This window comes from Mastigoproctus giganteus, chromosome 8, assembly GCF_048544385.1.
Source record: "Mastigoproctus giganteus isolate SK-2022 chromosome 8, ASM4854438v1, whole genome shotgun sequence".
Lineage (NCBI taxonomy): Eukaryota > Metazoa > Arthropoda > Arachnida > Uropygi > Thelyphonidae > Mastigoproctus > Mastigoproctus giganteus.
In genome coordinates this window covers 60,640,796-60,665,932 of record NC_143582.1, presented here as the reverse complement: position 1 = coordinate 60,665,932, position 25,137 = coordinate 60,640,796, and the positions used below count along the sequence as shown (strand labels likewise).

The 25,137-nt window shown below is 38.4% G+C and overlaps 1 protein-coding gene across 1 annotated transcript in view; it reads left to right on the top strand.

Moving 5' to 3' along the window:
* LOC150081563 (proto-oncogene tyrosine-protein kinase ROS-like) overlaps nt 1–25,137 on the top strand; it is a 356,247-nt gene that overhangs the window by 149,445 nt on the left and 181,665 nt on the right. The window contains exon 18 of the mRNA XM_090380246.1: nt 23,642–23,898. Within this exon, the coding sequence (XP_090236372.1) occupies nt 23,642–23,898 (257 nt within the window). The remainder of the gene's footprint in view (nt 1–23,641; nt 23,899–25,137) is intronic.

Here is a 25,137-nt window from a genome sequence, read left to right as displayed (position 1 = left end):
GGTTTTGGAGATGGGAATACCAGAAGTATACAGAGTTATAAAAGGGATCTAAATGATTTTGTAATAATTGAGAAGGAAATGGAATAAAATTCTTGAAGTTTGAAGTAAATAAGGTACCCGAGACTGATGGGATCTACCCAATTATAATAAAAGAAGCAGCAAAAGAGATAAGAATATCTTTAGCCATGATTATGAAAGCATCCTTGGATTCAGGGGTGGCCCCTATGGATTGGAGATGTGTAAATGTAATTCCCAATTCACAAAGAGAGATCAAAGGGTGAAATTAGTAATTACAGGCTTGTAAGTTTGACTCTGTTCCAGAGAAAATAATGGAGTCACTGGAGGAGTAATGCAAGACCATCTAAACAGGAGTATTATTATTAATATTAGTAGTGGCAACAATGCAAGAAAAACAAGCTTATACCGCATCAGTCAAAAAAAAAAAAAAAAAACCTTCCCATATCACCTGTCCATCCACTCTAATATTCCATCTGTTTCTTCCCTGACTACCCACTTGTACAACAACAGATAAAAGTTTTTTCCCAACTAACTGCTGGCATGAGGAAAAATTTCCACATATCAGTTCTGCAACAGTCCTACCTCAATTTGAATTTATATCTCCTCGTTGTGTAGTATGAGCAAGAGGAAAAATGCCATCAGCATTAAGCTCACTCGATCCATTCAAAGCCTTAAATACCTCAATCACATCTTGTCACAGGTGCCTAGTCACCGGATACTGCAATTTGCCAAACTGAAGCCTTTCTTGGTTAGAACACCCTCGTTTTCTACCTCACTAATACCATTACTCTTTTCTGTACCCATTCCAACTGATCCACATCCTTCCTAAAGTGGGTCATCCAGATCTGTATTATATTCAGTATGGCTGAACCATGGCTTTGTACAATGGGATAATCACCTCCTGTTCCTGCTTGAAAAATTCTTTTGTATCATTGACAAAACTAAAAATTGGTGATGAGAGTGGACACTGTGAAGTTGAAGAATTTTGTGCTCCTCAGAACAGATAAGTTTTTTGAAAAGTTTTCCAGTTTTATTGACCTAATTAACATAATAATCATATTAAATACATAACTTTATAGTCCTAGTCACGTTCACTAGTTTATTTTTAAATTTAGCTAGAGATTTTCTATGTTCCAATTTACTATACTAGATCCTTTTTTATCAGTGATTTTACACAAATATTGTATCTCATAACTTATATGCATGGTAGGGGAATTCTATTGTTTTAATTGTAGTACCTTGAAAGTTTGAGTCACGTAGGTTGGCATTAGTTAGATAATTTTATTATCTATTATAATTAACTTATAACTTTACAAACATAACTGTATCCATATAATGTAAACTTGATAGTGTACCACATATAGCTTAAACTTGATAGCTTAATATATATTTGTAGTCATAATGCATAACTGGTGAGTTACTAATGTTATTATAGCATTTAAGTATATTACTTTAGTGTAGTATTTTCAATTGTACTGAATTTAAATGGAAATCATGCTGCAGACTAGGCAGCAAAGCAGTAGGTTCAGAATAGCAGAAGTGCTGTAGCTTGTGGGAGAATGGAAGTGGTTGATTTTCCTATGAATCACAGCCTGACGAAATGTGATAATGTTTGGACTTCTGGAACAAGATATTATATACACCCATGGGGGGGGGGATATTTTTGTGTGTGTTTGTTGCATAGAGTGTGAAGAAATTAGGCACCAACTCAGCATTCTGATGGGAGTTTATGAGAACTTGAAGAGTAGATTGGATTACCTAGAAGGAAAATTAAAATGTGTGGAGGGAAGGCCCATTAAGCTTTCAGCTGCCTGGCTCAATGCCAGAACTCACACTTCAGCATCAGGTAACCCTTAAGGCAGAATGCTCTGATCCCACAGGTGTTAGTTATTGTTAGTGACTCTTTTGTCAGGGAATTGGAAAATATATTGTGCAAAAAGGATAGGTAGAATAGGACCAGGGTATGTCTACCAGGGGAAAAAGTTGATGATATTGTAGAGCAGATATCTTTTAAGGTACTAAAGGTGATATTGTTCTAAACCCAGAGAATCCCTTGAAATAAAGTTACAATCTCACCTACATCTTCATTCAAATCTTGCACATGTGTGACTGTCTCTTTGGCAGCACCCCAAAGTTTATGCCATGCTTTTTTCAGATTTCTCTCTGACAACATGTTCCAAGCATCTGCTAACATGTAGCAACAATCCTTAATGTTGAGCTTCTTTGAAAACTCAACCATGCTCTCTTCATCTTCCTCTGGTAGCATCAAGTGATGCAAGACTTGTTTTTTTGTACATCTTTTTTAGTTTTTCTATAACACCTTGATCCATTGGCTGCAGCAGGGCTGTAACATTTAGCAGTAAAAACCTGACAATGAAGTTCTTGTCAATTCTTCTTTATTCACAAAATTTTTACAAGGATACGATTCCCGTTAGGCATCCAGAGGAATCTAACAATATAATTGGAGATGTCATATTTACTTACATAAACCATAGAAAAACTGCATAGAACATCCATAGTATACATAGAACTTCCGTATAATTCATAGAACATCCATAGAATACATAGAACATCCATATAATTCATAGAACAACAATACAATACATAGAACATGCTACATAAATCACATCAAATTCATCGCTTTTACCAACATAAATTAACTCAAGCAGCTTTGAGTTATATATAATTGCCTTTGAACTGGTTCTTCTGATCTACTGATGATATAGGGCCGTATCGTGGAGTAGGATATAACCCGATTGAACAGATTGCGCTAGTCTGGACATCTTTCACTTGGAGCCAGTATTAAGTTTTCAAGTCAGTTTCAGGAATGCTGATAGCACTTGAATTTCGATTTTCTCTTTTATTTCTTGTAGGCTGAATCACTGATCACTGGACCACAGATCAAAATCAATGTCGGCGGAGCTCAGTGTGCTGATGATACCGTTGGGAAGGTACCGCTTGAAGGTCGAGAGCTTCTGCAGGTTTCAGCAGAGCACTAGATGGTTTCTGAGAGCTCCACCCCAGATTTTCCAGCCCACGAATTCCCAGATGTGGATGAAGTCGAACTGTGGAGCACAGATCAAGTGCCATTGTGAGCTTCCAAACATATGCCAAGTGCTGGGTTGAGGTGTAGCTTAGATTTTTACAGAGCTGTGATCTTAATATTGTATAGGGAAGATGAGCCCAATTGTTGGCCCACTTGAGGATCCAGAATTCTAGGCCCCAAAGCATCTTCAGGCTGGACAAAGGAGCTGCAGACCAGACTTCAATACCGTATCCGATGATTGAGCTGAAGTAGTAAAAGAGAAATTTCCTGACTATTTCTTTATTATGAGATCTACAGAGGTCGAGTTTTGTACCCCAGAAGGCCCTTAGCACTTTTTAGTGAAGTTGATGGATTTGATCCTTAAAAGTCAGATTTTCATCCATTATTACCCCAAAGAATTTAACTGAATGAGCGGCGATGAGAAGGTGCCCCCATAATTGAGGGCTCCAGAGAGACTGCTTGTGCTCTCAGTGAGAAGATGATATACTTTTATTTTTCCGGGTTTAGTTTAAGCCCAAAAAAGCCGGCATATTTACAGAAGAAGGACAGATATTTGTTGAGCTGAAGTAGTAAAAGAGAAATTTCCTGACTATTTCTTTATTATGAGATCTACAGAGGTCGAGTTTTGTACCCCAGAAGGCCCTTAGCACTTTTTAGTGAAGTTGATGAAGTTGATCATTTGCTGGTCTGATGAGGTGCTAGCAGGCTTGATAGATAGCATACAGTATCGTTGCGTAGGCCATAAATGCAGGTATCTCATTCATTAGCAGTAGAAATATCGGCGACAATAGCACTGCTGACAAAAATCTACCTGGGGGTATGCCAACTTCTACCTGCTTGGAGATGCAGCGATTCCCTTGCTGAAAGGTGAGAAATCTCTTCATGAGTAGACTTCTGAAGAGCTTAGCAACATTACTTGTGAAACCGTAGTAGTTCTCTATAAGGCACATGAGAGGATTAATCTGTACTGAGTCAAAGGCAGCTTTTAGATCCAGGAAGACTGCTTGAAGAACAGAGCTTATTCCCAGGCCTGAAGTGTTTTCAAGTTTAGAGCCTGTAGACATGTTATTGGTGATCTTTGTGAGAGTGCGCATGCTGAGGTCACTGGAAGAGGATCTAATTGGCGACCTCTTTGAAAATGCACTTCTCTAGGCATTTGGGAAGAGGTGAGGAAATAGAAATTGGCCTGTAATCAGTACATGAGTTGAGGGTTTGCACTTTTGGAACTGGGATGATTCTGTAATTCAGCCAAGTCACTGGAACAACTCCCTGTTGTAGGATTCTGTTGTACAGCTCTATCAGTTGCTCACTGATGAAGTAGGAGGTGATTTTTAGACAAAAAGTGGGAATAGAGTCACTTCCCATCGTTTTCTTATCGATCAGGGTGTTGATGGCCTTGATTGGCTCCTCTTCACATAGCGACACTTTAGTGAGGTTAGTGAATTGATTCAAATGAATTGAATTCATTTTTTCAAGAGCAGGTTGGGAGGGTGCATTATCAATAATAAACAAAACTTTACCGGTTTCACTCTCATTTTTTCGATGCCTCTTCACATTTGGAATAAAATCTTGGCTAAACCAATCCAAAAATACATTGGAATTCATCCAAGCATTTTTCTGTCCTTTACATCATACTGGTAGGCACTTTACACCTTTAAAGCATCTTGGATTTTTGGATTTCCCAATCACCAACAATAGTAAACATGCTGTCCACTTGCATTTGCATGAGACACCTCTGTAGCCAGGTGGGAAGGAGCAGTAGTGTGTAGCACATGCTTCTTGATTAGACCGGGGTTCGAGCCCGTCACCACCTACCTGGAAGATGCGGAAAGGTCAGGGGATGACCACCGCATATCATGGAGCAACATGGCCTTAGTTGCTAATGCTCCTAAAAACCAAATAACAACAACAACAGCATTTGCACACACCATAACTGTAACATGCTGTTTGTTAGCTTTGAAACAGGAGCAGCCATTTCATGTCATGATGCAAGTGATTTACAAGGAAGTGACTTCCAATTAAGACCAGTTTCATCTGCATTGTAAACATCATCCTTGGAAAATCTTCTTCTTTAGCTATTTTCAGAAAAGTCTCTTTAAAAGCTTTTGCTTCCAGGACATCACCTGATAAAGCCTCTCCTTGAATTTCAAGCTCCCTTATAAGGTGGCAAGATTCTAAATTTTTAATCCATCCTGTACGTGGCTTTAAATTCAGATGGGCTTTTAAACTTTTGATTCAATTGTAAAAAACTTCAAAATTTCATTTTTTTCTACTCTTTATGTCAGATATGGTTGCTTTACCAATGTTAAAAATCTTAGCAAGAGATTTTTAACTGGTTTTGCCCTTTTCCAGTCTATTAATAATTGTTATCTTGTCTTCTATTGACAACACATTGCAGTTTCTTTTGCCTGTAGATACCATTATTAACACAAAGGGGCAACAGTATTAAAATTAAAAAGCAAAATGACACAGTATTTCACTTTGAAATAGCCACAAACAAAACGCCTGAAATAACCTCACACTGCAGTGCCTCACAGAGTACTTTTTTCTTTTTTTTTTTTATGTAAACCCCAAAAAAGAGAGGTATTAGAACCTATAGTACTTATTACCGTGATTGGGTTGGAGGCTGAGAAGATGAAAGAAGATATTTGTTGACATTGGACTTCTGTAGACTGTAATTTTCAGGAAATACGTATGAAGGAAGGTTGTTCCAGAAAACGGCAGTTGAATGAATAAACAAAGAAGATGAAAAGTTGGTTCTGTGAGTTTGAAGTTGGAAAGTAAATGGACATTGGCTGGTGGCGGCACGTGTTCGAACTGTTTTGAAAGTGAGAGCAGGAATTATAGAAGCCAATTAAGAAGAACAGTGTCCATGGAAATATCTGTAGAAGAGGCATGCAGTAGAAACAGTGCATCTGTGAGACAGCAAGTGGAGAGACTCTGTTAGAGATGGATCATTAATTAACCTAACTGCCCTCTTCTGAATGGAATCAAGAAGCCTGAGAGAGGTTTTGGGGCACCACCCCAGATGTGGGAACAATATTCCATGGTAGGGTGGATTTGCGATTTGTAAAGAGTGAACAGCTGTTTGGAAGAAAAGTAACGCCGAGAGCGAAAGAGAAAACCAAGTTTTTTAGATGCAGAGGAAGCAATATTTGTAATGTGCTTGTGCCAAGAGAGATTAGAAGTCAGGGTAATCCGCAAAAGAGATTAGAGAATTGGTAGTAGATTTTCAAGAAGTTGAAGCTTATTGAGCAGGACAAGATTTTACAAAATGGAAAGTGGAATACAATGTGCTATCATCGGCAAAACTATGGATAGGTTTTCTAGTCAATGGAAGAAGGTCATTAATATACAAGAGGAAAAGAGTGGGGGAAAGAACTGAACCTTGGGGGACACCGGCATTAGTGGAGAAGTTAGAAGACAGAGAGCCATCTACCATCACCCTCAGTGAGCGATCAGAGAGAAAACTAGATTACAAAAAACAGTTGGCAAACCATAAGATGGAAGCTTGTTTAGAAGACCTTTATGCAAAACACGATTGAAAGCCTTTGAGATGTCGAGCAACTGCTTGCGTTTCACCAAACTTTTCCATTTTTTTTTTTTTTTTTTTTTTTTTTTTTTGGTAGTAGTTGTTGGCGCATCGGCTTCTGTGGCCATAATGCACCTCCCAAGGTTTTTGCAGTACTTTGATCCAAGCCGAAGGCGGGATTCAAACCCGCGACCTTTGCGTTGCCAGGCAGGCACTTTTCCCACCCGGCTAGCCCGGTCGGCTAACTTTACCATTAAATTAGTCCATAAATGGGTAACATAAGCAAGAATATCATGAATGGATTGACACTAACAGAATCCAAACTGACGATCATTGATCAAACGGAAGGTAGTTTAAGAGTTGGCGGTTAAATGATTTCTCCATTACTTTAGAAAGAGTAGAAGTAATTGCAATGGGACTATAATTGGATTGGAGGGATTTGTCACCCTTTTTAGGAACTGGCTGGATATGAGCAAATTTCCAAGCAGAAATAAAAAACCTTTGGAATAAGAAAGTGAAAAAAGGTGGCAAAGAACAGGAGTAAGTTCAGGAGCACAGGTTTTGAGAATAAGTGGAGAAATACAATCGGGACCTGGAGCTTTCTTAGCATCAAGATTCGTCAAAATCTTTCTGACATCCTTTTGACTGAAGACCACAGGAGGCATTGAATGGAGTGTGTTGGGAATGATGGGAGGTATTTTACCAAGATCATTAATACATGAGTTGGAAGAAAAATAGGATACTAGAAGGTCAGCTTTATCCTTGGCTGAAGTGAAAACAGAACCATCTGGTTTGGACAGAGGTGGGACCAGAGATGGGCAAAAGTTGCGGCCAATAGCTTTGGCAAGAGACCAGAATGCTCGGCTGCCATTAGGGCAAGAAGCAAGTTTTCTGCTCTTAGCCTGGTGAAACTCTAGTTTGGACTGATTAATAACTGCTTTACAATTGTTGCGAGCTTTGGTGTAAGCAGAAAATGAAACTGAAGAATTAGAAACAAGCCAATTACGATATGCAATGTTCTTCTCTTGAACAGCCTTAGTACATTTATTGAAAAACCAGGGTTTAGATAAAGGAAGAGATTTTAAAGTGGAGTGCGGGATAAAGGATTCCATTCCTGCAAGAATAATTTCACTGACACGATCTGAGCAAACATTGACATCAGAAGTTTTGAAACAGTAATCCGACCAAGGAAAAGAAGAAAAGAAACAGGTCATCCCATTTTGCATTCTTGTAATGCCAAACAATACGAGGTTGGGATTAGCCATGAGCTAAAGGCTCCATTGGAGAAGAGACCATCACCAAGTTGTGATTTGAGGTGCCTTAAGCACCTCTCACTTCAACCATATACTTAGAAGGGTTGTTTGTGAGAAAAAGATCAAGCATGCTGGCTGTATGGTTAGGATTGTCCGGTATGCAAAAGCCTCAGCATCTCGACCAGCTGGGTCAGTGTGACTGACCCAGCTCGAGTTGTGAATATTAAAATCGCCAAGGAAAAATACCTCACTGTTAGGAAAGTTGGACTGGAGGAAGTCAAAGAGCTCCAAGTGATTAATGGAGTTCGGAGAATGGTAGAGACAACAGATGAATTTGACACAGTGAGGTAGAGAGATTTTAAACCAGAGAAGATCAAAAAGAGGAGAATCCAAATTACCAAATCTCTGACAGGGAATTTTTTTTTTTTTTTTTTTTTTTTATGAGAATCCCAAAAATGAGAGGTATTAGAACCTATAGTACTTAGTACCGTGCTTGGGTTGGAGGTTGAGAAGACGAAAGAAGATATTTGTTGACATTGGACTTGAACTTCTGTAGATTGTAATTTTCAGGAAATACGTATGAAGGAAGGTTGTTCCAGAAAACGGCACTTGAATGAATAAATGAGGAAGATGAAAAGTTGGTTCTGTTGGTTTGAAGTTGGACAGTAAATGGATGTTGGCTGGTGGCGGCACGTGTTCGGACTGTTTTGAAAGAGAGAGCGGGAATTATAGAAGCCAATTCAGAAGAACAGTGCCCATGGAAGTATCTGTAGAAGAGGCATGCAGCAGAAACAGTACGTCTATGAGAAAGCGAGTGGAGAGACTCTGTTAGAGATGAATCATTAATTAACCTAACTGCCCTCTTCTGAATGGAATCAAGAAGCCTGAGAGAGGTTTTGGGGGCACCACCCCAGATGTGGGAACAATATTCCATGTCAGAGCAGATTTGCGATTTATACAGAGTGAGCAGCTGTTTGGAAGAAAAGTAACACCGAGAGCGAAACAGAAAACCAAGTTTTTTAGATGCAGAGGAAGCAATATTTGTAATGTGCTTGTGCCAAGAGAGATTAGAAGTCAGAGTAATCCCCAAAAGAGATATATCATTTTGCCTAGAAATCGGAGTGTCACTAAAGATAAGCATAGGAGCAGAAGAATCCTTTTCACGAGATATAAGACAAGACTGAGTTTTAGAAGGGTTGAAATCAACTAAGTTGTCTTTGCCCCACTGGAGAATTACCTGAAGATTGGCATTTAAGGAATTGGCAGCAGATTTTCAAGAACTTGAAACTGATTGAGCAGGACAAGGTTTCTCAAAATGGAAAGTTGAATGCAATGTGCTATCATCGGCAAAACTATGGATAGGATTTCCAGTCAATGGAAGAAGGTCATTGATATACAAGAGTAAAAGAGTGGGGGAAAGAACTGAACCTTGGGGGACACCGGAATTAGTGGAGAAGTTAGAAGACAGAGAGCCATCTACCATCACCCTCAGTGAGCGATCAGAGAGAAAACTGGATAACCAATTACTAAAACCAGTTGGCAAACCATAAGATGGAAGCTTGTTTAGAAGACCTTTATGCCAAACACGATCAAAAGCCTTTGAGATGTCAAGAGCAACTACTTGTGTTTCACCGAACCTTTCCATTGAATTAGTCCATAAATGGGTAATATAAGCCGGAATATCACCAGTGGATCGCACTGACGGAGGTTTCTAGGTAGTTTAAGAGTTGGCGGTTAATTGATTTCTCCATTACTTTAGAAAGAATAGAAGTAATTGCAATGGGACGATAATTGGATGGGAGGGATTTGTCACCATTTTTAGGAACTGGCTGGATATGAGCAAATTTCCAAGCAGAAGGAAAAACACCTTGGAATAAGAAAGTGAAAAAAGGTGACAAAGAATAGGAGTAAGTTCAGGAGCACAGGTTTTGAGAACAAGTGGAGAAATACCATCAGGACCTGGAGCTTTCTTAGCATCAAGATTCATCAAAATCCTTCTGATATCCTTTTGACGGAAGACCACAGAAGGCATTGAATGGAGCGTGTTAGGAATGGTGGGAGGTGTTTTACCAAGATCATTAATACATGAGCTGGAAGAAAAATGGGATGCTAGCAGGTCAGCTTTATCCTTGGCTGAAGTGACAACAGAACCATCTGGTTTGGACAGAGGTGGGAGCAGAGATGGGCAAAAGTTGCGGCCAATAGCTTTGGCAAGAGACCAGAATGCTCGGCTACCATTAGGGCAAGAAGCAAGTTTACTACTCTTAGCCTGTTCAAACTCTAGTTTGGACTGATTAATAACTGCTTTACAATTGTTGGGAGCTTTGGTGTAGGCAGAAAATGAAACTGAAGAATTAGAAACAAGCCAATTACGATATGCAACATTCTTCTCTTGGACAGCCTTAGCACATTTGTTGGAGAACCAAGGTTTAGATAAAGGACGAGATTTTAAAGTGGAGTGTGGGATAAAGGATTCCGTTCCTGCAAGAATAATTTCACTGACACGATCTGAGCAAACGTTGACATCAGAAGTTTTGAAACAGTAATCAGACCAAGGAAAAGAAGAAAAGAAGTCTCGCAGGTCATCCCATTTTGCATTCTTGTAATGCCAAACAATACGAGGTTGGGAATAGCCATGAGATAAAGGTTCCATTGGAGAAGAGACAATCACCAAGTTGTGATCAGAAGTGCCTAAAGGACCTCTCACTTCGACCTTGCACTTAGAAGGGTTGTTTGTGAGAAAAAGATCAAGCATATTGGCTGTATGATTAGGATTGTCCGGTATTCTTGTAGGTAAATGAACAATCTGTGCTAGGTCATTAGTAATTGAAAAAGCCTCAGCATCTCGACCTGCTGGGTCGGTGTAACTAGAAAACGGAAGCCAGCTGGAGTTGTGAACGTTAAAATCACCAAGGAAAATTACCTCACTGTTAGGAAAGTTGGACTGGAGAAAGTCAAGTTGCAAAGAGAGGAAGTCAAAGAGCTCCAAGTGATTAGTGGAGTTGGGAGAATGTTAGAGACAACAGATGAATTTGACACAATGAGGTAGAGAGATTTTAAGCCAGAGAAGATCAAAGAGAGGAGATTCCAAATTGCCAAGTCTCTGACAGGGAATATCAGAACGGACATATGCACAAGTACCACCTTTGAGGGGCGCCTCCGCAGCCAGGTGGGCAGGAGCAGCAGTGCCTAGCACATGCTTCTTGATTAGACCGGGATTCGAGCCCGTGCCCACCAAATACGGAGGATGCGGAAAGGTCAGGGAATGACCACCGCATATCCCCGGAGCAATATGGCCTTAGTTGCTAATGCTCCAAATAACAAACAAACAAACAACAAAACCACCTTTGTGGCGAAAGGAATCATACAGCAAATAATTTGGACATCTGAGATGAGCAGTAGTTGAATCAACTGATAACTGAGATTCAGTCAGAAAAAGTACATGGGGTTTGGAAGACTGCAAGTGGAAATGGACATCGTTGAGATTGGAATTGAGACCACGTATATTTGTGAAATGAATTAGGAAGTCCTTGGGAGGTTTAGATCTTTTCGCAGATAAGCTTGCTCTATTATTTTGACAATTCATGGTGTATTCAATAGTAAGAAAAAGTGAGTGGGACATGCTGTATGAAGTAATGAAATTTTTGGATATGGCGTACAAGTGGTAAGAATATACCCAGATCCTTGACATAACTTGGCCTCGACAATGCTCCCCGCATACACACTACTCGGACTCCCTCCAGTCACTATCTGGCAGAGTAGAAGTAGCAAGATTATACACTAGCTGATCCGGAAGCCTCCTAGAGAGAGTTACCAATAGGTTTGGTCCGGTGTACTATCTAGCGGCCGGCCTGCGAACACCGTTTTAGAGCTGTAACCTCGAAATGTAAGGAATATTGGATCTCGCCTCGACATTCATCATAACCTCAAAAATCATCAATCATACTGCATGATGGAAGAGATAGGGAAGGGTTGGCCGGAACTTAGCTCTAGAGACTAAACATGGGTTCCACCACTTCAAGCCTCCAATAAGCAAAGTGGTGGTATTTCACCGGTTGATGAAAGTCATCTACCACCTAGTACTGCCTGGTAACATAGAGGGGCGGCGTTCCTCCATGTGGTGTGGGCACCACACCTCGACACCTGCTTACGTTGGTTCACACCTGGGTGGTCACCCACCATGTACTTGTGCATGGAGGTTATACCCAGGATTACTAACATTCCCACCATTGTGAAGGTGCAAGCAGAGGATTTGGCTGTCATAGACCGTCCGGACTTCGCCGAAATTGGGTCCACTTGACTTAAGTGTCACTCGAATATCAGTTCCATCAGCGTTTTAGACTCCCAGGTAGCAAGAACAGCTTGTCTGGCATATCTGAGAGAATGTCTCTGACAACCTCAAGGACCAAACATATGCACAAATACCACCTTTGAGGTGAAAGGAATCATACAGCGAATAATTCGGGCAACTGAGATGAGCAGTAGTTGAATCAACCGATAACTGAGATTCTGTGAGAAAAAGTACTTGGGGTTTGGCAGACTGCAAGTGGAAACGGACATCATTGAGATTAGAATTTAGACCATGTATATTTGTGAAATGAATTAGGAAGTGTTTGGGAGGTTTAGATCTTTTCGTGGTGCCTCTGTAGCCAGGTGAGCTGGAGTAGTAGTGCATAGCACACGCTTCTTGATTAGACTGGGGTTCGAGCCCGTGACCACCAAATATGGAGAATGTGGAAAGGTCGGGGAATGATCACTCCATATCCCCAGAGCAATATGGCCTTAGTTGCTAATGCTCCTAAAAACCAAATAACAAACAAACAGATCTTTTCGCAGATAAGCTTACTCTATTAGTTTGACAATTCATGGTGTATTCAATGGTAAGAAAAAGTGGGTGGGACATGCTATATGAAGTAATGAAATTTTTGGATATGGCATACACACGGTAAGAATATACCCAAATCCTTGACATAACACAGTCTCAACAATGCCCCCCCACATACTCGGACTACTCGGACTCCCTCCAGTCAGAGTAGATGTAGCAAGATTATACACCAGCTGATCTGGAAGCCTCCTAGAGAGTTACCAATAGGTTCGGTCTGTGTACTAACTAGCGACCGGCCTGTGAACACTATTTTAGAGCTGTACCCTCGAAATGTAAGGAAGATTGGAACTCGTCACGATATTCATCATAACCTCAAAAGTCATCAATGATACTGCATGATGGAAGAGATGGGGAAGGGTTGACCAGAATTTAGCTCTGGATCATGGGTTCCACCACTTAAAGTCTCCAATAAGCAAAGTGGTGGTATTGCACCGGTTGATGAGAGTCATCTACCACCTAGTACTGCCTGGTAACACAGAGGGGTGGCATTCCTCCATGTGGTGTGGGTGCCACATCTCGACCCCTGCTTATGTTGGTTCACACCTTGGTGGTCACCCACCGTGTGCTTGTGCATGGAGGTTATAACCAGGATTACTAACAGTCCCACCATTGTGAAATTGCAAGCAGAGGATTTTGTTGTCACAGACCGTCTGGACTTCGTCGAAATTGGGTCCACTGAGTGAAAGCTAACCGCCGCTCCCCCACCATACTCCCATGCTCAAAACGGACAACGGTACAACAGACAATGATGCAACAAGGTCACAGGAGACTATCCTGGTCCACACAGCAGTTAAAGCCAACATTTGATGTTTAACTCCTATAATGACAAATTAAGATTATTTCTATGCTATTTTGCATGTATCTTAAAATAAATAATAATCAGAAACAAATGCATCAAGTGGCAGGAGTAATATTTCAGCATAAAAACCGGTGCACTAAAAGTAGATTCTGTAATTTATTTATTATTTTTTTTTTGGGGTTGCAATGGTTCAGATAATCAGTGTTCGGATATATTGGATAATTGACATTCTACTGTAGTTTTTTTTTTTTTTTTGTGCCATCTTTCAAAATATCCTGCTGGCACCCATGTTATCAAGGCAGTGTTAGATTGGTTGGAAAACTGCTAGCATGTAGGGGATACACAGCCTGATGGATTAACAATAGCCACGGTGAGAGGTGAAAGTGATTCTTGCACCACTGCTTCTGTTGGAACAAGCAGCAGGCTGGAAAGAAAGGTGTCAGAGATTTCAAGGACTGCTGGAAGTCATCATGGAAAAAGTAAATACATGGACTGTATTAGAATAATTAAGAGTAAGAACAGGTGCACCAATGGTAGTAGCATAGTTGATATATTTGACGAATTTGAAGGGCTGGTCAAGACATGAAATGTAAACATTGTTGGGATATCAGAGACATCACTCAGATATAATGGATGAACAATTTGAATATGGGGAGTATAATGTTTACAGAAAGGACAGACAGAATGAGGGGTATTAGTATTAATAGTGACAAACAATTCAAGAAAGCATCAGCCAAAAAAAAAAAAAAAAACCACAACTCCCCATTTCACCTATCCATTCCCTCCAATAGTTTGTCTTCTTCTTCCTTGAATTTATTTAAGCAACCAGCTTCTGCAACAACAGATGGAAGTTTGTTCCAGCAATTAACCACACACTGGCTAAAGGCAAACTTCTGTACATCCGTTCTGCAACTGTTTTGCCTCAATTTGAATTAATGCTCCCTCATTTGTGTAGTCTCAGCAAGAGGAAGAATCCCATCAGCATTAAGCTTATTCAATCTGTTCAGAGCCTTAGAAACATCAATCAGATCACCTCACAAGTGCCTAGTCTCCAGATGCTGCAATTTGCAGAACTGAAGCCTTTCGTGGTAAGGCCCCCCTCTTTGCTCTCCTCACCAATCTCATTGCCCTTCTCTGTACTCATTCCAGCAGCCCTACATCCTTCTTAAAATGAAGCCTCCAGTACCTGTATGCAGTACTCAAGATTTGGCCTAACCATTGCCTTATATAATGGATTTCCATCATCTGATTATCCCTGCTATCAAAATCCCTGTATGTCATCAAAAAAACCCAAAGAGCTCTCCTGGTAGCCTGTCTGCACTGCTCAGAGAATTTCATATCTGACTGCACAATTACCCCCATGTCTTTTCATTCCATGCACCTCCATGGCCAGGTGGACAGGAGCAGCAGTATGTAGCACACATTTCTTGATTAGACCGGGGTTCGAGCCCGTGACCACCAAATATGGAGGATCCAGAAAGGTCAGGGAATGACCACTGCATATCCCCAGAGTAATATGGCCTTAGTTGCTAATGCTCCTAAAAACCAAAATAACAACAACAACATTGTCTTTTCATTTTCCACTAGCCTGAGTGTAGTAACCACACAGTTTGTACATTACTCTGAGATTAATGCTACCCATATGCATGCAAGACTTTATATTTGACTTCTTTTTTTTTTTTTTTTTTTTTTGGATTCTTGGATTGTCATTTCTCAGCCCATCTGCCTTACTTTTCTTGATTCTGTTGAAGTAGCATACCATGATTACTCTCATTAACAACCCAGCCAACCTTTGTATCATCTGCAAACTTGGACATTAAGCCTGATGTGCCTTTATCAGTATTATTAATAAATATAGAAAACAACAACACTGAACCTTGAGGAACTCCACTAATAACATTAGTCCACAAAGAGCAGTATCCATTGATTACCACTCTCCATCATCTCCCAATGAACCATACATTCATCCATAGCTGTAACCAGTGGTGCACTGGTAAATTTCTAACAAATCCCTAAAAAAACAACAAGACCAAGGATATGTGTTTATATATTTATTGTAAGTTTTACTGATTTACAAAAATTTGGAATACAAAAATTTCAAACATTAATAAAACATTCATTTTTTTTATTGTAATTTCCATGTAGCCAATTGATTCTCACAAAATGTTTTTGTTGACTTTTGCCAAGCTCTTGTATCCATAGCCAATCTATGGTTGTGATTCAGCCATGATTTGACAAATGCAGTTGCATCCCAATTTGTACTAACTCTTTTCCCAATAAGTTTATCATCATTAAATCTGATATGTGATCTATTGTTAAACTATTTCTCACCATTATACAAATTATGTTCATTAAATTGAAACCTCTTTCAGCTTCAGCACTACTGATTGCAATAGTGCTGACTATCTTTTTAGTTTTTTGAATAATTGCAAGTATTGAAACATTTTTGATTCTGCATTATTATCTACAAAATTCCAAAAATTGTTCAAATCAATTTTATATTTTAAAATTTTACTTAAATGGTACAAATTTTTTTCACAAGCTATCCATGGTGAAGTTAGTTCTTCATAAGGCCAAGTAGATGGTTCTAATAAATCGAAATAATTTAAAAATGCCATCATCATTATTCTGTCTGATAAGAGATGAAAATTCGTGTTGAATTACATTTTCTAGTAACTATCTCTAGGAAGAGCATTGAATTTATTATTTTTATTAAATGGAATATTGTTAAATATATCTGATTTAGTCAGATCTTCAACTTGAGATTTATGTTTTCCAGTACCGACCTTTAAATTTTCCAAAGCTCTTATTGCATGTTTGATTAATTTTTGCACTTTCTGAATGTTAGTTGATATTTACTGAAGTGCAGTTGAATGTAATGAAAATTCTTCAAGAATGGCCTGATGTAGCCTAGTGGTTAGGAGCGCAAGTGCAGTAGCACACTCTTTGAGTTGTTGTTGTTGTTATTGTTGTTATTTGGTTTTTAGGAGCATTAGCAACTAAGGCCATATTGCTCTGGGATATGCGGTGGTCATTCCCTGACCTTTCCGCATCCTCCGTATTTGGTAGTGACGGGCTTGAACCCCAGTCTAATCATGAAGCGTGTGCTACGCACTGCTGCTATTCCTTCCCACCTGGCTACGGAGGCGCCTACACTCTTTGAGTGGACTGGGTTTCAAGCCCATGACTGCTAAATACGATTAACATTTGTATTGATTTATTGTAAACTTCACTGACCTGGTAATCGTGCCAGAGTATAAACAAGAACATCAAAGCAAGGGCTTGCAAAAAATTAATGTTAGCTAACCTCTTTGCCAGACCAGAATAAGAACTTGAAAATTGCATATATAACTCAGGATATGCGTGTCATACAGCTGTAGCATCTCGTAAACTACATGCCACCCATCATGGTCCCAGTACCTGACCAATTTTAATAATTTCAATTTCAAGTTCTTCAGCTACAATTTCTAGCTCTGATTTTTATTGGATTGGTGCTAAATAAAATATATGTTATCTAAAAATATTTTAAGATGATTAACTTGTTTTATTTCAGCTATTGCATCATTGAGTGATGATTGCAATCACTGATTTAAACAGTACCAAATGATGGTTTTAGGAAAATCTTCTAGCAACTTAGTAGCTACTCCAGACTTTCTTCCCAACATTGCATTAGCACTATCAGAACAAAATGCTATTAAATTTGCTTTCAAATATTCATTATTAAAGCTGCAATTATTTAAAGTGGATAATAATGTATTCAAAATACACTGTCCTGTAGTAGACACTCATTCCTTTAAAGCTACAAATAACATTACTGGTGCAGGAGCGGATTGAATTTTGCGCTGGAGATAAATGTAGATAAATTGTAGATGCTTCGTCAATTATGATGCATATTTTAGAATTTTCTTTTATAATATTCTTAAATATCTTCATTTTAATTTCTTTTGTGATATGTTCTGCTATTCTTGCACTGTATCATGCTTGTTGCCCTGTATCATATACAAACAGTTGCCTAAATCTATGCCATTTTTTCCTTGTAATTCCAATGCTGCCTCAATATCGGATAAAGGTCTGTTATGTTTTACAAAACTATGAACAGTATTGAAAACTTTTATGGTAGTATCAATATTTTTATTATTTAATTTGTGTACTAAATTTAAAATTGAGTCATTAGCCGATTCTTTTAACAAATCTTGAATTTTAATATGGGTTTTATCTGGCTTTTAGAAACATCTGGCTTTAGAAACATCGAGTGTTCCCTGGTTTTTTTTTGTAGAAAAGTTTGTCTAGGATTTTTATTACTACCATTTGGGATTACTAAATATATGCACCATTCCTTGGTTACATGGACACATTTTTCTGTTACTCCTAAATACTTAACTTTTGAACAATTCTTACATCCTAATTTACCTTCTTTAACTTCAAGCCATTTGTACTGTTCTGTAAACACACTCAATGATAACTGCTCTCTGCCTTCGCCCACTCTACCATCCCATTGTCCTTACAGTAATGTGCCTTTGGGGTTGAATGCTAGGTCCATTGTTGTTTATTAATAAAAGCATATCCGTCATACTGTCTAAGTTCGAGATGATACAAAGGTTGGCACTGACAGTAAACAGGATATGCTGCTGCAAAAAGATCTAGAAGAATTAGGTGCAGTTCAGTTGAGAAATGACAGTTGGGAGTTTAACATTGACAAATGCATGGTACTGCATATGAGCAGCAGTAATCCCAGAATAACATACCAATTAGGTGGTATCACACTGAAGGTAATTCAGAATGAAAAGACCAGGGGAGTAATTGTGCAGTTCAGACACAAAGTTTTCTGAGCAGTGCAGGTGGGCTACTAATACTGCTCATGGGGTTTTGTCATTCACAGACAGAATTTTGCTAGCAGGGATAGAGGTGTGATTATCCCATTTTCTAAAGTAATAGTTAGGCCACATCTTGAGTACTGCATACAGGAATGATGTTGATCTGTTAGAACAGGTGCAAAGAGGGGCAACAAGTTTACTGAGGGGAAACAAAGGGCATTTTTTTTTTTGCTTAAAAAAAAACTTCAGTTCTGCAAAATACAGCATCTGGAAACTAGGCACCTGTGAAGAGATCTGATCGAGGTGTTTAAGGTTTTTAATGGATTGGGTAAGGCAAATATTGATGGCATTGTTACTCTAGCTCAGACAACACACAGAACAGTGCACAAATTTAAATAGAGAAAGGATGTGTAGGATAGGTGTAGAGAAATTTTGCTATCAGCCTGTGGGTAGTTGATTGTTAATTTTCACTTCCATCTAGTGTTGTGAAAATGGGTAGTTTGAATAAATTTAAGGAAGAATTAGATGTTTGTTTGTTTGTTATTTGGAGCATTAGCAACTAAGGCCATATTGCTCCGGGATATGCGGTGGTCATTCCCTGACCTTTCCGCATCCTCTGTATTTGGTGGTGATGGGCTCGAACCCCGGTCTAATCAAAAAGCATGTGCTACGCACTGCTGCTCCTTCCCACCTGGCTACGGAGGCGCCTAAGGAAGAAATAGACAAATTAGAGGGATGGACAGGTAATGTGGGAATTTTTTTTGTCTGATGCTGTATAAGCTTGCATCATTTGACAATATTAGTATTAGCCAGTAACAAGAGATCTTGATTGATCAGTTCCAATCAATTCCCATCCAATTGCATTGTTACCATGACCCAATAACATGGAAATGGATGCAAAAAAAATGATTTTAACATCATATTTGTTTTTGATTTTAGTAAAACTGTCCACACTGTTCCACATGAAAGGCTAGTACTGTACAAACTGGAGGAGTGTGGCATTAGAGGCCACTTACTGTTATGGATAATGGGATGTCTGAGTGGCAGAAGACAGAGGGTGTTATTAATGGGCACCGTTTTTCACGGACTAATGTTATTAGTGGTGTTCCTTATAATTCACTGTAGTGCTCTGAACTGTTTTTAATCTTTATTAACAATATTGATGAAGACATATTAAGCCTATTGTCTAAATTTCCAAATGATACAAAGCTGGCAGTGTGGCCAAAGACAGAAATCAAGGCATACTACTTTAACAGAATCTAAAAAAATTAGGCATATGGGCCTTAAAAAGTGGTAATCTAACATTGATAAATGGAAGGTACTATATATGGCAACAGTAATACCATGTAAATTGAGTGGTTGCACACTAAGGTTGGTGGAAAAAAGGGGATATCTGGATAATTCTATGATCCAACATGAAGTTCTCTGAGTGGTGCAGACAGACTGCTAGGACAGTTCATGGAGTTCTGTTAGTAATATATAGGAACTTTGCCAGTAGGGACAAGGAGGTGATTATACCATTGTACATTCATTGGCCAAAAAAATTAGAAACTTTTTGCAATTTTGCAATTTTTAAGTATACTCATTGTATACTTAAACGTATACAGTGAGTGCAAGACAAAAAGAGAATGTGGCTCTAAAAGGAAGAAATGTGTCAGAAAGTTGGTACTCCAGGTACAAGACCAAGGAATGAGGAATTTAAAGCAAATTGTGTCAGAATATAAGGTCCAGTGTGCAGAAAACGATGAAAAATTCAATTTAGGTAAAGAAAGAAAGACTCATTTCCAACAAAACTATGCTGCAGGAATTGAAGAATCTGGGATTTGATATTCATATCCCTATATGAAAGCCAATTCTTTCTGTAAAAAATCAAAAGATTCAGCTGGAGTGGTACCACTGTGAAGGCTTTACTGTAGAACAGTGGAAAAAGATAATGTGGTCTGTCTTGTGTTCACAACTCGAGCAGGTGGAGATGGTATCATGCTATGGGGTCTATTTTGTTGATATGGAATGGGTTTGATCATACCATTAGAAAGCTGCCCTATCTCCAGTGAATACCCTTAATGTTCCTCAAACCATTCACAAGGTTTCCAGCATCTAACCTGGCTGCCTCTTCTCCAGATCCAAATCCAATTGAGAATGTGTGGGATATGTTGGAAAGGGCAGTATGACTTTGCAGTTCTTTACCTTCCACAAATACAGGTGCTGCCAAATATCATGATGAAAGAATTGTCAAATCTGGAGCTAGAATCTTTTATACACCTGGTGGAATCCATGCCATGATGTGTATGGGCTGTAATTCAACAAAAGGTGGCCCTACTAAATATTCAGTAAAGATTTCTAATTTTTTGGCCAATGAATGTATAAGGCAATGCTTAGGCCATTTTTGGGAACTGCATACAGATCAGGAAGCCTCATTTTAAGAAGAATGTGGATCTCTTGGAATGGGTGCAGAGAAGAGCAACTATATTATTTACGAACACAAAGGGATGCCCTTACCTAAGGGATGGTATGTGCTCCAGCCACACTTCAACTTCAAAAACCATTGATTTAGTCATTGGTTTCGATCCAATTGCTTGTGACCTGATCAGGAGTGATCAATGTTTAATTATTCACAAAGTTGCTGATTAAATTGGTATTTCTTATAGGATATGCCAATAAATTTTAATGTGATTTTGGATTGTGAGGTATTTCAGCCAAGTTTCTGCTTTGCATCATGACTGATGATCATGGAGAGTGGCAAGTGCTCAAATGTCAGGATCTTTCTCAGTATGCTGCTGCTAACCAACACTTTGTTTCTTCCATCATTACTGGTGACGAATTATAGGTATATGACCATGGCCCAGGAGCAAAGGTGCAGTCATCTCGTCATATGTTTTTCTCCAAAATCCAAGACATGCTCAATCAAATGTGGAGGGCATGCTTATCATATATTTTGACATGTAAAGCATTGTTTGTTATGAATGTATCCTGCACAGTCTAACAGTGAACTAAGAAATACTATAAAATAGTTTCGGTAGTTGCACAATTCTGTTCAGAGAAAATGGGCAGAAAAGTGGACTTTTGGGAATTGATGCTTGCATGACGACATCCTTGAACACTTCTTGCCTTTCATTCAGGAATTTCTTGCAAAGCACTCACCTGAAAGGTTAGATGTGTTACAAAACATGACTCTCCAGAATGTGATGCAGGAACTATTTTCAAGATCCAGAAAAAGCTTAGCAGGAATGCTTCCAGAAGTTGCACAAATGTTGAAATGAGCATATAGGAGGCTACTTTAGAGGAAGTCTATCTAAATTATTATTATTATTAGGCATATGGTGCAAGGAAGCCTGAGGCTTACGCTGCACCAGCCAAAAAAAAAAAAAAAAAAATTCCCATGTTACCCTGAGAGAGAGAGAGAGAGAGAGAGAGAGAGAGAGAGAGAGAGAGAGAGAGAGAGAGAGAGTGTCAAAAAATAGAAGGGAATCACCAAGAAAGCAAGAAAGAGAAGAATGATGATATCCAGCTCAGGACCCTGGGTTTGCCAAGCCCATACTCACCAGATGTGAGCCCCCTGGGATAAATAGGCAAATAGTTGGAACGTTTTGTTATTTTCCAGATATTAGTTCAGTCCGTGATCTTTTTGATCTCACCTTGTATTAAATCCTAAGACAACTATTTTTTTAAGTTAAACAAATCTTTGTTTTCAATTACATTCTCATAACATTTGTTTATTCCCATAAGATAAGAAATGATCATCAGTTCTTGATATGAGATACCTGAAGGACAACTAACATCTGTGTATCCTTTTGTATGTGGTACTTTTTAACAGATGGTATGCCAACTGCCATAAAAATTGAATTTAGCAATGTAGAAATCCACTTGATACTCATAAAGAGCTTCAGTATGCAACAACACTCATTTCTTTTGTAGGATCCTGATTACAGTTTTTTTGTGGTCAGAGGTACTGAAACAGTAACCATGACTAATACAAATTTACATTAATTTAATTACTGTCAAAGTTAAAAAAAATCACTGTACAATTAGAGATTTTGATCATTAGGAAAGATGGACATGGATATAAAGCAGTTAGTTTCCATTGTCACTAATATTATTTGAAAAGTTCAGATCATGTGTTCAGATCACAAATATCTTGCCATGTGGGAATGGCAAGATATTTGTGTGATGTGGGACTATATGTGACGTTTATTGTGAGCTGTACCATATTTTTCAAGTGATTACTTATCACTTGAAAAGCCATTACATAAATAATGTAATGGTAGGTACCATTACATTATTTATGTAATGGCACCCATCTGCATATTGATTTTTTAAATGATTAAATTAATTTTATCTTTAAATGATTATACAGCAGACTTTCAGAATAACAGCACCTTCTGGGATTTAAGGTACCATTAGTTTTATTTTTAATATATTTAATGCAGAAATAATGAGGCTAAATCAGAAATAGAGAGATCAGGAATGCAATTTTAACTGCACATAAAAAACATAAACTTGTTGATGATCCAATTATATTCTGCCATTAATACACTCCTGCTTATATTTTCCATTTTCTTTATTATATCAAGTTTTGTCTGCATGGGTAGCACAGTGGTATCATCACACCGAGTGGAAATGGCCCAGTTCGAATCCCGTCTATGATGCGATGAATTTTATGGACTTTTTTCACTCTATGGCTGAGTTAGTTGGTCTCAGACTTAGATAGCAAGATTTTTCCCCCAGAAACTGAGATTTTTTTGTCCAGCAAAACCAGAAAATCGACCAGAGAACATGCAATTTAGAGACACAGTACACATGGGTATATGAATTAACTTTCTGGGTGACCCTAACATAATAGTTTGGATTATATCAAGTTTATCACTAAGCTTTAATGTTGTTCTTCTTTTCTTCTCTGTATGAGGTTTATTAATTTTAGGAGCCATAGTGAGGGGTTTTTAATTTAAAATAAATGCAAAAAGCAGTATAATCCATGATATCAGTACAGAATTCACTTTCAAAATGTCAAATACAAACACAGTAATCACGTGACTTGCCGTTTTCTTTTTTCAGCACTGCAAGACATCTGCACTATATGTAAATATCCGATTTCAGTGTGCCATTAGCTCGAATGTTCCATTATTTCAGGTGCCGTTATTTCTTTAGTCTATTGTAAATGGTTTAAGGTAATAAATCAGCAAATGATTTACTCTTATTAACAAAATTCATGCTGTTTTAATTTATTTATGTAAGCTACAGTAACACATATTTTGGGATTCTGCATAATTCCTTATTATTCGTTTAATAATTTTCAGCTCCAACAAAACCCATGCATCCTAGAGTATTTATTACATATAAATCATCCACTGCATATCATCAACACAGTATACAAGCTGAGTTTCGATGGTCACCACCTGAGCATCCTAATGGCATAATTATACAGTATCAGATTAGCTGTTGGTCTATTAAAGAAGATGAAGGAATAGCTATATGCAGTGATATTCCAGTTGATGGAGGAACACAGAAGTTCGTCTTAAACAACCTTCTTTCAAATACAACATATTATTTCAGAGTAAGTATTTAGTTAAGTAAGCTATACATACTAGTTTCAAACATTAGGAACCTTCCATAACACACATTACATCATATGCAAAATAAGAGTAAGGGTAAATGTCATATGTCGCAGCTGTGCATGCTTCAGATACTGCTTGATGAAACAGTCAGGCCTGTGGACTGTACTGCACACTGTTTCCAAGATTGTAAGTAAGAAAGATCTAACCTACATCCTGTAACATTGCTATTTGATGTAGCTGATTTTACAGACAACAGGAGTTACTGCAATGTCTAAGGCTGCTTGGAATACTGATGAACAAAGTGTGCCCAAATGATGAAACTCTGACAGATAACTACTACTACTTCTTTAGCAGTGCCACCATCATGACTGACAGTCCAGTATGATCCAGCAAACTTCAGCTTTCAGGCATGGTTGCACATTTGTGTATGAGTATAGCTCATGTTCACATATATGTATATTCATGTATATCACATACATTAAACCATGCAAAGGGACTTGTAGGTTGATAGTCGATATGCTATCTGCAGACATCTCATCGCAACAACATATATAGCATAAAGGCAAAGATCACTAATAGTAGACTACGGACAGTTGAAGAATGGTTCTGTGATCTTACCTATCCCTGCTTTAAACTTTTTGAGCAAATGGTTGGTGTTGCATGTATAACCAGTCTCATGAGGCAATGGATCCTGCATGTATCTATTGGCAATGCTAATCTGTAGAGATAAAATTGTTTGAGAAGTTTTTATGACATAATTTGGACTAGTGTTCATTTTATTTGACATAGCAGACAAAGTGCCACAGAAGTTTTCAACATTGCAAAATGAGACCACATGCACCACATTATATATAACATTTTTTTTAAAGACAGCAATTTTATAATAATAAGGTTCTGTTTTTCACACAGGGTGCATTTCCAAATGATGGGGGGAATATGACAGTGAGGCAAGGCATGTTCCATGGCCTCCGCACTTATTTTATCTTAACTCCATGGACAATTTATTGGATGTCTATGAATATTGTAACTTGTTGCAGAGTTATTTGCTTTTAATTATATTAGAACTTGTGGATACATCCAATAAGAATAATGTAGTTTACATTCCAATGGTTGTGGAAGCCATACCACCATATACTATAATCTGTTATTTTGCATACAGTCATCTGATCTCATAATGAGACAAGGCTTGTTTTGGCTAGCATGTTGGTATGACACTATGAAATGTAGCTGTTAGCCAA